The sequence below is a fragment of the Mesoplodon densirostris genome, chromosome 11 (genome assembly GCF_025265405.1).
Source record: "Mesoplodon densirostris isolate mMesDen1 chromosome 11, mMesDen1 primary haplotype, whole genome shotgun sequence".
NCBI lineage: Eukaryota > Metazoa > Chordata > Mammalia > Artiodactyla > Ziphiidae > Mesoplodon > Mesoplodon densirostris.
The window spans coordinates 44105418-44119641 of NC_082671.1; the positions used below are offsets into that span (position 1 = coordinate 44105418).

At 48.2% G+C, this 14224-nt stretch overlaps 1 protein-coding gene across 2 annotated transcripts; it reads right to left on the reverse strand.

The window, feature by feature from the left end:
• Window positions 1-1460: 1460 nt before the first annotated feature.
• Window positions 1461-14224, reverse strand: PIP4K2C (phosphatidylinositol-5-phosphate 4-kinase type 2 gamma). 2 transcript variants are annotated; one of them, XM_060112078.1, is made up of 11 exons: window positions 13965-14224; window positions 10983-11080; window positions 10212-10308; window positions 9709-9852; window positions 6017-6163; window positions 5789-5827; window positions 4395-4508; window positions 3755-4022; window positions 3483-3586; window positions 3202-3301; window positions 1461-2897 (listed from the first exon to the last, which is right to left on the reverse strand). In XM_060112078.1, the coding sequence occupies exons 1-10, from the start codon at window positions 14136-14138 to the stop codon at window positions 3221-3223; spliced, it is 1266 nt and encodes a 421-aa protein (XP_059968061.1). In that variant the 5' UTR covers window positions 14139-14224; the 3' UTR covers window positions 1461-2897; window positions 3202-3220. The 2 variants fall into 2 exon arrangements, with proteins under 2 accessions (XP_059968061.1, XP_059968062.1); XM_060112079.1 differs by having other exon boundaries at window positions 3190-3301.

The window sequence follows — 14224 nt, forward strand, 5'->3', positions numbered from 1 at the left end:
CACATGACTGAGGCTGTTGCTGGGATGACGGTCTGGGCCTTAGCAACCAGGGTGGGGGGGGAGACCTCGAGAAGGTGGCGGGGGGCGGGGGGGGGGGCAGTTTGCAGGGGGTGCAGACTGAGGGAAAGGGAAGGAAGGAGGATGGTACCCCCCCTACCCTTCACGGGTAATAATCACCGTTTCCTTTGACCCCTTCTATCCACAAGCCCCTGCTCTTCTGCCCCAAAACAAAAATGGAGGCGCCGTCCCAATCTTTGGAGGCTTGGGGTGGTACCGTGGAACTGAGGGTGGGAGGTTAAATCCCTTAGAGACGCCACCCTTCTCGCTTCCCCCTCCCGGGAGGGGGCCCTCTCCCTTTTCTTTCCCAGCCAGCTTCGTGGCAGCTTCTGGGAGCTAGTGGTGGATGGGTGGGTGAGGAGTGTCGCTTAGGTAGATGGGGAAGAGAGGGCAATTTCTCTGTGATCCTTTTTCTAGAAAGGCCTTTGAGGAATATGGGGTAGGAAGAAGAGTCATAGTAAAAAGCATTGGTTCTAAAAAATAAGTCCAGGACTAAACCATTTCAATCCCCTGCCTCATCGCTTGCCTTTTCCCAGATTGTTACCTTCTGTGACCCCGCAAAACCTGCTCCCAGATGGGTACTGGTTAAGTGTCTCTGATTTTTCTCTTTACACAAACAGGGATACTGAGGCTGGTGCAGAATGAGAAATTAATACATTTTTTTTAATGCCTTGGAGTGATGGTAGTATCAAGTCTATGGTTGAAATAGAGTTAAAAACTCTCAAAGAAAAAAAAAAAAAAAAAGCTCTTCTCTCTTCTGCTTCCCACATCAGAGCAATCTCCGCCCCCAGTCCAACTCACTTCCCTGGGGCCACATCAAGCCAGGTTTTTCCACCAGCCAAAAGACCTCCTCAGCCAGCAGTACCGGATGGATATCCCAGACTGGCAGCAACTTCTGATAATCCACCCCCTTCTCTTTACTCCCTCTCCATCTGGATGGTTGGTCACTTTCTTCTTTACTTTCCCAGGACCCTGCTGTACTCTTCCTGCCCTCCAGACAGAGGACTTCTTTCCAGGAAGCCTGCGCGAACACTGAATTCCTTCTCCTTTAGCTCATGTGTGCTTGGTGCTCACCTTTACAGAGCTGGGAGTGTGATTTAGCCCAGAACCCTGGGGGAAGAGGGAGGGTCACATAATCTCAGCTGTCCCTGGCCCCCCTATAGCTAACTCCCACAAAATTGGGGAATGTTTTCCATTCCCATGCACACTCAACACCTTTTTAAATTCACAGCCATCTATCTTGAAACCCACATCCTTAGGGACCCAACACCTTAAAGACCAATCAGAATTCTTCATCTGGTCTCTGCATCCCTAAGCCCAGGCTTCCAAAATAGCAAGAGGGAAAGAAGAGGCATTTCTGTGAAGGAATCTGGATTCAATAATTTATTTTCTATATAGTGACAGCAACGGGAGTAAATACACAAGATCTTTTTTATTAATTAATAAAACAAAAAAGATGAAAGAAAACAGAAGCAACAAATGAAGAAGACCATAATGCTTATGATACATCAGCCACATGGTCAGAAAACCCATTTCTAAAGAACAACAGTTGCTGGTGTCATGGAGTTTTATTGCATTCAACAGGGGAAAGGTAGATGGTTGGAATAAAAAAGATCCATCAGCCTCCTGACAGGAACATATTATAGGGACTCTAATCCTTAACTAGGGACTCCTCGTGTCACTTCCTTTGGAGCAGAAGATGGAGGGGCAGGAGGAATTCTCCTTTATGACCTCATGACTTCCTGTGAGACAGATCAGTCCACGCAGATACAGAGCAAGAGTCTTTGTACCCCACAGGCCACTCGCTGGTGCCCATCTTTATGTTTTAGAGAAGTGCAGAAGCCTCAGGGGAGATGTAGGATCACAAGAAGAATGGCTGCCTGAGCCCCAAGGGCATTGTGGGGAAGGGAGTACACTATCTCAGCTCATCAGGGTCTGCTACATTCTGAGAATATCACGTATTAACTATCTTTGGAGGGGGCCGGGTTATGGCTCTGACTCCTCTCTGGGGGTGGAGAGTGAAGATGACAAAGGCAGCCATCTGTCCCCTGAGAGACACAGTAGCAGTATAAGACGAACAGAATAACAAATCCAACTGGAAAAAGGGTTTGGGAAGGAGAGGGGAAGTACGCTAGGGGCACACTTCCAGGGAGTAGCGGAGGTTCCCACACGTGAGACTTCCGTTCTCTTGAAATAACCAGGGTTAACCCAGGTAGAGATATTCCCATCTGCTGGGTCTAAAACCTTAGGGGTGGCTAGACATGAAGAAAGGAAATTTAACATGGGGAGTGAACCTTATACCCCTGGCTCATCCTCCCAGCCTCCAGAACTGGCCACACCCCCAATGAAGGGTTCCAGCTCCAGGAGGGATGTGAGGTCCTGGTGAAGAGCAGCAACAGTCAAACACCTTCACCCAGGATTCAACACTGTGGCCATCTCTGGTGGGGGTGAACGTGGAGTGAGGGAAGAGACTGGAGAGTAGTCAACCCTCAACAGAGACCTCCAATTCCCTGCATAATCACAAGAGTCCTCAGAGGTCCCACCTCCATGAGCTGCCAGCCCGCCCACCATTCTCCACCCCAGCCGCATTAAGATTGGCCATATCCCATCGTATGTGTGCATGCCTGCACCCACATCTGTTAGTATTTTTAAAATCTTCCATCCCAGTGCCTACCGGGAAGGAAGTGTGCCACACTGAGCTCTATAAAGTTATCAGCAAAATTCAGACACTCTTAGTTCATCCCACACAGGAAAGTGCATCCAGAGTAGCAGCTTGAGCCAGGTCCATCTGTCCAGTCAGGTCCTGAAGATGGCAAACAACACCCTTCCCCCAGCTCCTCCTATGTTATGGAAACAACAGGACATTTTACAAAGATCAAGGCACTTGGGAGAGAGTCAACAGTAACACTCTAATGAAGCAAGCAGACTTGTTGGAGGGGAAGGGAGAAGGAAAGGAAGAGGAGAGAGGACAATGTATTTCTGAGGGCCAGGAAGAGCCTACTCAACAAGAATGAGTTATTTGGATGGAAGAAGCCTGTAGCCTGAAGTTAGCAAAAGAGAAAGAGCAGAAGTAGTGGCCAGAATATCCACAATTCCCCCAAGCCTCTCAGAACCCCACCACCTGGAACACACAGCAGCAGTCACCATGGAGTCAGGCAGTCTCTTAGGCAAAGATGTTGGTAATAAAATCCAGGAATCGCTTAGCATACTGCTCAGGATGGACAGTAGAAATCTCTGCCCCCGCCTGTGAGAGGAGGTATGGAACATGGTGTCAGGCCCCGCACCCCTCCCCGACTCCCCACTCTCAGTTCCACTCCAGATCATTTCCACACCCAACCCTTCATCCTTCTGCCACCCCACTGCTCTGGCACAAGAGGCTCTTGAATAGTCAAGACAAGAAAGGAAAGGCTTTAGAGAACCCTCACCCCGTGCTTGACAGTTTTGGCTGCATGAGCTGCTTTCTTCTTGGCATCATACTGTGTCAGGATGTCAATGAGGCCCATGAAATACACCTCCTTCTGAGGGGCCCCTGGGGAGAGAGACCAGCAATGAAGAGCAAGTACAGTCCCAATTCCCTCTCCCCAGGAACCAGTCAGATCTGTTTTGAAAAGCTGAACAGCCTCTCCACCCACCACCCTGGTCTCTGTCCTCCAGGGACCACCCTCCCCACCCTTAAAATTTCCAGGCTCTTTCTCACCCTCAGCACTCCGGATGGCATAGACATCAATGAAGGATTCAAACTCTCCAGGGCCCAGGGGCCGGTGGGAATGGATGTAGCCGCCGATACCCTCAGGGGAAGTGCCATAGGAGCCCACCAGAGCAGGAGGTCCGGTCAGGGCACAGTCCCCATCCCCCTCTGACTCCTCCTCCCGCACAGGCCCCTCCTCCTCCGGTTCAGAACCGCGAATGATGTCGTGGATGCCCAGCAGAAGGCTGTAGTCCATGATCTTCAGCTGTACTAGGAACTGAGACCCCACTGACAAATCAGAAGCCCCAGATCTCCCTCTCCACTCCCAGGTACCACCCTTATACCTCCATCCCTGAATTTCTGGGGCCCTCCTGGGGAAAAGAAGTGTAAAAATTGAGGGTTGGGAGTATACCATTGCCCTTTATTACCTAATTGTCCTGGGTATCTAAGATCATTCTTTTAGCTCAAGCCAGCCACCCCCCTCCATTAAGTCACCTCTAGAGGATTTTCATGACTCACACCCAACTCCCCGACATGCAGAGAACCCAAAGGGAAGGGGAGGAGTTCCCTCGTATTCTGAATGGGCAACTTCCCTGTGGGGAGCGAAAAAGGGAAACCAAGCCATTTCCCACAGCACCCCAACCATCACCTCCACATCTCTCTTTAGCTTCTCTAGAAAGACCTTCTTCTCCTCTTCAGCAATATAAACTTTCTGGTTCTTGTTGAGAAAGTCCATATCCTTAAGGGTGGGCAATTCTTTAACCTGAGAATAGGTAAAGGGACATCTTGGGAATACAGCCCTTACCCCACACTCTCAGAAAACCCTGCTCTATGTAGGGCTTTGTCTCTGACTCTGGGGTGTCTAGGGGAGACAGATTTACAGCCCATCTCTCATCTGACTTCATGCTAGGATGCTGCCCAGAGCCTGTTCTTACCTCTGGTGGCTTCCCCAGACTCAGCCACTGTGGCTGTACCCCAAATCACATCCCACTACTTTCTGCCTATGGTTTCAGTCCAGAACCTCCATTCTGACTTTTCTTTCTTCTTCTGAAGCAAAAACAGCTGCTTGAAAACGGAGCTCAGTATGGGAGGCGGCTGGTAAGCATTTTGCTCTTGAAGTCTGACATTTTCACACATCCCCAAACCTTCCACATGGACTAACCCATGCCAGTGACAAAGAAGTTCTTCCCACTGCCCCTTCCAAACAATCCCTGGATCAGGAAAAGTCTACATCTCTCTTCTTTTTGGTGGTTTAAGATAAGAATAAATAGCTGGGGATCCCTACCTCTTTATCCCAAGAAGGTCCCTTTGACCAAAATGTTCATTGCAGCTCTATTTACAATAGCCCGGAGATGGAAACAACCTAAGTGTCCATCATTGGATGAATGGATAAAGAAGATGTGGAACATATATACAATGGAATATTACTCAGCCATAAAAAGAAACGAAATTGAGCTATTTGTAATGAGGTGGATGGACCCAGAGTCTGTAATACAGAGTGAAGTAAGTCAGAAAGAGAAAGACAATAACCGTATGCTAACACATATATATGGAATTTAAGAAAAAAAATTTGTCATGAAGAACCTAGGGGTAAGACAGGAATAAAGACACAGACCTACTAGAGAATGGACTTGGGGATATGGGGAGGGGGAAGGGTAAGCTGTGACAAAGCTAGAGAGTGGCATGGACATATATACACTACCAAACGTAAAATAGATAGCCAGTGGGAAGCAGCCGCATAGCACAGGGAGATCAGCTCGGTGCTTTGTGACCACCTAGAGGGGTGGGATAGGCAGGGTGGGAGGGAGGGAGACGCAAGAGGGAAGAGATATGGGAACATATGTATATGTATAACTGATTCACTTTGTTATAAAGCAGAAACTAACACACCATTGTAAAGCAATTATACTCCAGTAACGATGAAATAAATATATAAATAAATAAATAAACATCCACATTGACAGCACCAACCCCCCCCCCAAAAAAAGGTCCCTTTGACCTGCCCTCCCCCATCCCTCACCCTATCATCTAAAATTATATCACCTTCTCCTTATCGCTGGCTTCCCGGGACACTAGGGAGCCCTGTGGAGAGACCCAAACACAAAGTCAGCAGAAGTGGCTAAAAGAACAGTCAGAACCCAGCTCCTAGGGCAAGTCCTCAAACCCACAGCCTTCTTTCCTTTAAAATGGATCATCCAGTGCCCTCCCTGGCCATTCCCCACCCTCAGGTCATCAGGAGCCTCCCCTTCAGCCCTCACCTCCTCTCCTTACCTTGAGGTCATACTTCCTGTGCACAGGGAGACGGTGGCTAAACATGTTGCGCATCACAAGCATGTAGCTGTCTTCGTTGTCCACGCTAACCCGGTACATCCCCAGGAACTGGGGCAGCAGTGTGTTGCCATGGCACTTCACAATGTACTGGGGTGGAAGGGAGGAAGGAAGGGGAAGAGGCTGAGCAGCTCAGGGATGGGAATTCAAATGCTACTGTTCCATAGGGATTCAAGTAGAGGCTACAGAAGGTCCGAAGTGGTGTGGGGACTTTCTAAAGATGCCCCTGGTATCCATGCAGTTTCTGAACCATCATCTCCCTTCACTTATCCCGTGTGTATAATGTCTCTCAAATTTAAAGCACCATCTCTCCTGTCGTCTTTATTATTCTTTGAGATGGGGAAAGGTACGTGTTATTATCCCTCTTTATACGCAAGTAGTCACAGAACCAGTAGTAGAAATTACATCAACAAAATGATTTTATCTAGACCAGGGGTCCCCAGCTCGCGGGCTGCGGACTGGTACCAGTCCTCAGCCTGTTAGGAAGCGGGCCGCACGCAGGAGGTGAGCGGCGGGCGAGCTTGCCATCGCTCGCATTACCGCCTGAACTATCCCCCGCCCCCGGCCCCAGCTCCGGTCAGTGGAAAAATTTGTCTTCCACGAAACCGGTCCCTGGTGCCAAAAAGGTTGGGGACCACTGATCTAGACCAATGATCTTTTGTGGGCTAGACTCCCACAGTAAAAATGTTTGCAAGATGGCCTATAATCTGGATTCTTAAAAAAAATTCCTCTTTCAATGCTACCATCTCCCTCAGTGTTGCTGCCTACTTCTCTTCATAGCCAACCTTCTCAGAAAATTAGTCAGCCATGAGTCCACTGCCTCTCTCTCAAACGACTGAAATCAGATTATACCCTCATTTCTCCTCTGAAATGTCTCTCCTCCTCACTGCCTCAAATCCCGCAGTTGCCAATCTCATGGGTATCTGGTCATCATCATATTTCAACTGGCTGGCACTTGATACTACTGACCAGCCTCTCCTTAAAACTCTCTTCACCCTGAGCTCCCATCACACCACTCCTCTCTATCCTCAAATCCTGTGTGGAATGCAGTAGGGCATAAATCATTAAAAGCATCTGACAACTCTCGCCAAAAAGACCCTGCCATGGTGCTGGCCCCTGGGGCTTCAGTCTCAGCCTCACCGTCAGCCACATCAGGGGAAGAGGTCTCTAGATCTGTCCCCTGGCAGGGACTTCTGGGGCAGAGCTGGGGATAGAGGCCTGCGGGAAGGAGGAAAACACAACCATAGCAGAGCCTCTGGGCAGCAGTGAGCACACGGCCTTACTTTTGTTCCCATCTTCCCTCCTTGGGGCCGTGGGCATGGCTTTAGAGAGCCAGGGTAGTCTGGTCACTGGGAGGAGCAGAAGAAGAAAAAGGTTTTGCTCCTTTGAACCTGATGGGGGAGGCCATCTGCATTTGGAAAATGCTCTATACATTGGGGACTGCCTGTATTTGGAAGTTTCATTAACTCTTAGCATCCTGTTCTCAGCCTCCAAGCTGTATTGAGAAGTTAGTAGTCTGTATTTTTTTTTTTTTTTTTTTTTTTTTTTGCGGTACGCGGGCCTCTCACTGCTGTGGCCTCTCCCGTTGTGGAGCACAGGCTCCGGACGCGCAGGCTCAGCGGCCATGGTTCACGGGCCCAGCCGCTCCGCGGCATGTGGGATCCTCCTGGACCGGGGCACGAACCCGCGCCCCCACATCGGCAGGCGGACTCCCAACCACTGCGCCACCAGGGAAGTCCCCAGTCTGTATTTTTATTAAGTCTTAAAACTTCTTTTATGTGCATTTGGTGCTAACTTTTTTGTAGAGCTGTATTAAAAACAGCAAACTTGTGCTCACGTCTCTACCTAACTTTGAGAGGAGCATTCTGTTATTTTTACAAGGCAGGAGTGTGTATAGCTGCTGAATTAAACTTAGCAATCACATTAAAAAAAAAAAAAAGGCGTCAGACAACTCATAGTCTCCTTTATGGGCTCTTTTCTTGCTCCAGAAGGTTCTTTCCTCAACCTTCTTTTCATTTCACTCGACACGTCCATCATCTTAAACCCGAATGAACTTTTTGGCCAAACCGATATAATACATTCATGGCGATAATTACCATCTACTCACCTATAGTTCTGAAATCTAGACTTCTAATCTAGTCCTCTTTCCCAAACTCCATACCCCAACCACTTACGGGACATCTATATCTGCATGAACTGAAGAAACCACAAACTCGACATGCCAAAATCCGAACTGTCTTCTCCAAAAACCTGTTTCTTTTTCTGCTTCCCAACTGTTGGTCACTGGGCACCCGGTTATCCCTAAGCAGGAATTTGGAGCGCTTCTGCCTTAATTCTCACAATTCTCCCAAAGGTCTTCCTTTCCATCTCCACTGCATCATCCCTCCAGGCCCTTGTCATTTCTCACCTGGACTATTACAATTACCTCCTAACTGGTATCTCCACTCTCAGTATTTCCCTCCTGCAATCCATTCTCTAAAATGCTGACACAGGGATATTTCTAAATAACATATATATCACTCCCCTGCAAACCACCTTCAGGATAAAGCCCAAACTCTTTGTGTGGTTTATAAAACCCTCACAGCCTGGCTCCTGCCTAACTGTTTTTCCACAATACCGTATCCCAGCCACACTGAATTTCTTGCAGTTCCACAACACCAAGCTCTCTCATGGCTCTGTGCCTTTACAAGTGCTGTTTTCCTTTGCCTAGAGTGCTCTCTTCCTCCTTGTCCAATGGCTGGTCCCTACTAGTCATGCAAGAATCAACTTCTAGGATACTCCCTCTAAAAAACTCTCTTTGAGCACCTCTTGCAAGTGCACCTCTTGCCCCAGGTGAGTTGGGATGGTCTTCCTCTGCCACCCCAGAGCATCCCCTAGATACCTTTACTCCTTGCACGCAGCTTGCTGTGTGCTAACTAACGCTAGCTTACTGGTCTCTGCCATTAGAACAAGAGAAACTCAAGGGCCATGGCCATTTCATTCACCTCTTTCTCTACTGCCTAACATAAGACCTAATAACAACAGACATCCAATATTTGTTGAATAACCAAAAACTCTTTTAGAATCTTTCATTTATTCCTTGCTCATTGATTTTGGTGAGATTTTTCTTCAGTAGAAAGGTATTCAGGCATGTTTTTACTCCCAAAATAGTCCAGAAACTTCACATTCCAAATTCATCTGATCGGATAGAATAGTTTCCCTAATCCCACCTAGGGCTGGATATGATCATGGCTTCTCTCCTCCAATCTATCCCGATTGTGCACTTATCCTGGTTTTCTCCCCAAACTGCATTTATTCCTGATAGTACATTTGGTGTTAACACTTCATCTAATTCTGACTTAGTCTAAAGTTTATACTTTGCTATACATGTACCATTTACGTATCTATCAATTCACAGCGGTTTTAGATTAGAAGTGCCAAATGAGAAGGAACACGAACTCTTCTATTTAATCAAACACAAATCGGCATGCAGAGGCTCTCTTTTTGAAATGCCTTGTTTTCAAAAGTATGATGTCAAATGCTTCTTGGGGAGCAAAATGGGCTATAGGGAGGAAGAGGGATAGGAAGTCTCCCAAGTGCTCTGGAGCTGAGTTATGAGTAGAGAGGGGAAGAACGAGGCTGGAGAGAGACCCGACCTGATGGTAGTTGGAGAGGTTGCTATGCATGTCAGCAATGTCCTCACTGGATACTTCTTTGATGACCAGAGTACGATCATAGGAGATAAGGAAGCGACCATCACTGCCTTCACTTTCACTCGGGGGACTTCGGGTAAGGGACACCTGGGGACACAAAATAGGCTAGAAGCTCTTTTCCTCCCCTTTATATGGAGATGCAAGCCTAGGACAGTGGCCAACTGAACACACCTGAAAGTGGATAAAATCTTGACGTAAGAGGATGAGCAAGGGTTCTAAATTTGGTGTCCATATATGGACTAAATGAAATTGAAAGCAAAATTTTTAATGTATCTACATTTCCCCCCAAGGACAGGGTTTATAGCTTTCTTCAGATTTTTTAGATGCCTGTGACCACAAAATAGTAAAGAATACCTGTGAAGGCCCTCATTTCTCCAAACATGACTGTCCCACAGATTCCCCAGCTGTTAGGGAGAAAGGACTATCCTCACCCAATGGACTCTCACCAAGTAATCCTGGTCATCAATACCAAATCGATCACGCAGGTTCCTGAAGACCTGGGGACAGTACTCCTTGAACTTGAAATGACTGGGCAGATTTTCCCTGCAACAGGGGTTTTCAAGATAAGAAACAAAGTAACAATATTACCTTATATTTATGTAGGGCTTGACACTTTATAAAGCACCTTCACACATATTACCTTACTTGATTCTCATAAAACCCTTGTGAGGTCCTTTAAAGGTGTATTATTCCCACTGTACAGAAAGAGAGACTGGCTCGGGGTAGCTGAGTGACCTGCTGAAGTCACATAACTGGTAAGCGGCTTAAGTAGAACCACAATCTACTGCCCATCCAAACAGCAGCATTTCCCAAATCTCAAGCAAGTCAGAGACATCCCTAAATAAGCAACAGGTCTTGAATGGCATCTTCTGATACTAGGAGGGCTTACAGGACTCAGGTATTTCTTTCAGGGAGTCCCTCTCAGAAACTAATGGTAAAGGCATCTAAATGTATTTATTACTTTGTGAATCTCCAGGCTAGAGGAGAGGTAAACCAGTACACATAGATAAGGGTGTAAGGAACATTGGAAATCATTTTAGTGGTTTCTTTACAAAATACTGAATTTCTGCATTGGAAGGAAGGTTAGACAATACAATAACAACTTGTAAGTTGCCTTCTAAATCTAAAACCTTCAACTCATTCAATCTTAACTCTTAAAATTATTTATTCTCTCTTCTAGGAAGGTTGACATGAGAAGGGTGGGGATTCCCACATACCTGCGGAAAAGGTGATTGTTGACCTTGATCTTGGAGCTGGCCTTAAAGTCATCTGGCAGCAGCATCACCGGGGGAGGCACCTGGCTGAGCTCATTGATCTGATAAGCCAAAACAAGAACAGGAAGGCAGTGAGTAGGGGTGTGGAGAGCTACTTATACACTGTGTCTGGGCAAGAGTCAGAGAAGGGCAAATCAAACCTCATTCCCTTAAAAACGCTGGTTATGCATATGCTTGACAAAGGTGAGAGTATGTGTCTGCCATCTTCTGCTGCCCAAGGCCTGCAGTAAGCAACCCTTGCATACAGCCCCTCACACTCCTGCCCCCGTGGAACTTCAGGCTCACAACAGTCATTTTATATTAGGCAAACTCTGTAAGCAACTCTGGACTATTTTTTAAAGCTGTGACAAATTCTAGAGAAAACAAAGACCCTCAGCAGACTCAAGACATTCAAGACAAACAGTTCCATGCTCCACTGGAAACAAAAGGCATTTTCAAAGTACAAGGAGAGTTAAGGGGACTCTGAGGGGTCGACAGCAGCTAGAATGAAATGCCCATATCCCAAAGGAGGCATCTCCTTACAAACAGGACCAGTCCTTCCAGACCACTCTGACCCAGTTCTCTGTACTAGGTCCCCACCTGCCTAGGTAAGGTAAAAGAAAAACAGCTGATTTCAGAGGGAATGCAGGCAGGCAAAGGATATGAGCTCATTAGGCATCTGTTCACTGAAGTCAAGCCAACCCACAGCCCAAAGGATGCAAGCATCACATGCTCTCCTCAGCCCCAAGAATCAGCAGTCTGCTAATTCAGGGTGGAAAGGGGGATCCTGCACTAAGAAACGCCCAGGAGATGTGCTTTCTCCCCACTGTTGCCACAGTATCTTTCACGCACCCTTATCACTTGACTCTAACCTCTAGTTTACGTGAGTTCCCCACCTGGGTTGTGAGCTCTGTTAAGGACCAGTTCTAGTCGTCTGCATCACTCAGGTGCCTAGCTAGCACAATATTTGGCCCACAGTGGTCCTGAAGTGTTTATTAACTGAATAAACAGATGCCTTGCCTATCCTTACTTGATCATTCGACAGAGGTTATGAAGTGTAGTCTAACCTAAATCCCATACACTGCAATGAAAAACCAACTCCTCTCATTCTCAGTAGAAAAGGAGGACAGAACATATTCCTCCAGAGGGGGGGGAAAAAAAAGCCACTAGACAATCCCAGCCTAAAATTCAGCTACAGTTCTTCATGCCCCCTCCTCGCCACCTGCTGTTAAGCAGGCTGAATCATCACTAAGACATATGTTCAAGGAATTTCTCCATTCCAGACCCTTGAAGTAAATGTGTGCTGGCTGGAGGGTGGGGTATTGGGGCTAAAGTATATATACCTAGGGAAGCTGAGGCAGGTCTTATGTGTAATTCCCCAATCCTTACCAAAGGAAAACCCTCCTTCTTAAGTTTCCCAAAGGAATGGATGGATGAGTCAACAGAGGCAGCCCACCTCCATCAGCCTTGCCCACACCAAGTGCCTTAGACTGAGCTGGGAGCAGTCCACAGAGCCACAAATGCAAAAGGGAGCTGACACACCCCCAGATGACTTTCTAAGCCACAGATAAAAATGTGACAAACACTGTATTCCTCCTCATCCCCTTCCACCTCCACAGCACTACCATGACTATAATGTTTCAAGGAAGTTGAGTTTTTAAAATATTGCTTGGGGGCTTCCCTGATGGTGCAGTGGTTGAGAATCCGCCTGCCAATGCAGGGGACACGGGTTCGACCTCTGGTCCAGAAAGATCTCACGTGCAGGGGAGCAACTAAGCCTGTGCGCCACAACTACTGAGCCCGCGTGCCACAACTGCTGAAGCCCGCATGCCTAGAGCCTGTGCCCCGCAACAAGAGAAGCCACCGCAATGAGAAGCCCGCGCACAGCAACGAAAAGTAGCCCCTGCTCCCGCAACTAGAGAAAGCCCGCGGGCAGCAACGAAGACCCAACACAGCCAAAACTAAATAAATTAAAAAAAAATTTTTTTTAAACATTGCCTGTCATATTCAAGGTCACTACATCCCTCCAATCCAGATGTGAGGGAAGGGGAGCAATGGCTGTGCTTCCTTCACCTGAGGTATCCTCAGGAAGGTAGATGCGCCGGCCTCTTTTGGCCTCCTCCGGATTCCCAGGCCAACCATCTACAGCAGTTCCCTGATTCTAAAGTTCACCACCATAATGTCGCCATGACCAGAGCTCCTGAGCCAGCTCTTTGGTCAAAGATGACCCCCACTTACACCAAATACCATTACTCCAGCCAACAATGGGTTGCAATTAAGACCAAAGGCTTACATACATTAAGTGCTGAGTAAGTGCAACCACTAGGCTCAGGCTGGGGTAGTTTCTCTGAAATGCTGTACCTCTGGAAGGGAAAGGAAGGGACATGCAGGATTAGAAGGTCCAGGAAGCCTGGAGCTTCCCCCAAAGCCAAGGTTCCAACGTCACTGACGGCGGCTGTAAAGCAAGGTGCAAAGGAAAAGTGAACGATTCCCTTCATCAAGTCACCCTCTCCGCTCCCCTTCTACACTTACACTCTCACCGGAGACCTCACCACCACCAAGCCAGAAGAGCTACTCTCCCTAATGTCCTTCCAGACGGAGCCGGGTCCCGGCCGGTCTCCGTGGCCTGAGGCTGGAACTGACTGGAAGGAGGCAGGGAGCTGGATTTCAGTTGGGGAAGATGGAACCAGAGTAGAGGAGTAACGGATGGAGGGAGAGACAAAAGTCTACGTTAAAAAAAAAAAAAAAAAAAAAAAAAAAGGTCTAGAGCGAGAAAGTACGCTGGGTGAAACACCTGAGGGTAGGTGGGCAGGGACCAGGACAGCCTGGGGGAAAAGTGGCAGCGCTAGGGGCTCCGGAGGCGGGAGCCTGGAAACAGACAAGCCCGGAGGAGCTGAGGGGTTCGGACAGGGCCTCCGCGAGGCCGGGGCCGGGGCCGGGTCTCACCGAGTGGGCTACGCCCCACAGGAACACGCCCATCAGCGGGTCGGCCGCCCGGAACACCTTCACCTTCTGCTGCACGAAATGCTTCTTCTTGGTTTTGGAAGCGAAGCCGAAACCTGTGCCGGAAGCCGCTGTCGGCGTCGATACAGTGGCCGGCGGGACCGAGGAGGACGCCATAGTCTCCCGCACACCCAACCGAGTGAAAGCCGGAGCCGGCCGCGATGCGCTCTCCCGACCCCGGAAGCGGCGCTCACCTGCGCCTC

Excerpts from the sequence above, each read along its gene's own strand:
- PIP4K2C (XM_060112078.1), bottom strand. The coding sequence starts at position 14,138 with ATGGCGTCCTCCTCGGTCCCGCCGGCCACTGTATCGACGCCGACAGCG. Across the intron at positions 9,853-10,211 it reads TTGATGACCAGGATTACTTG|GTGTCCCTTACCCGAAGTCC; the intron begins GTGAGAGTCCAT and ends TTGTGTCCCCAG. Across the intron at positions 3,302-3,482 it reads CCAAAACTGTCAAGCACGGG|GCGGGGGCAGAGATTTCTAC; the intron begins GTGAGGGTTCTC and ends CTCCTCTCACAG.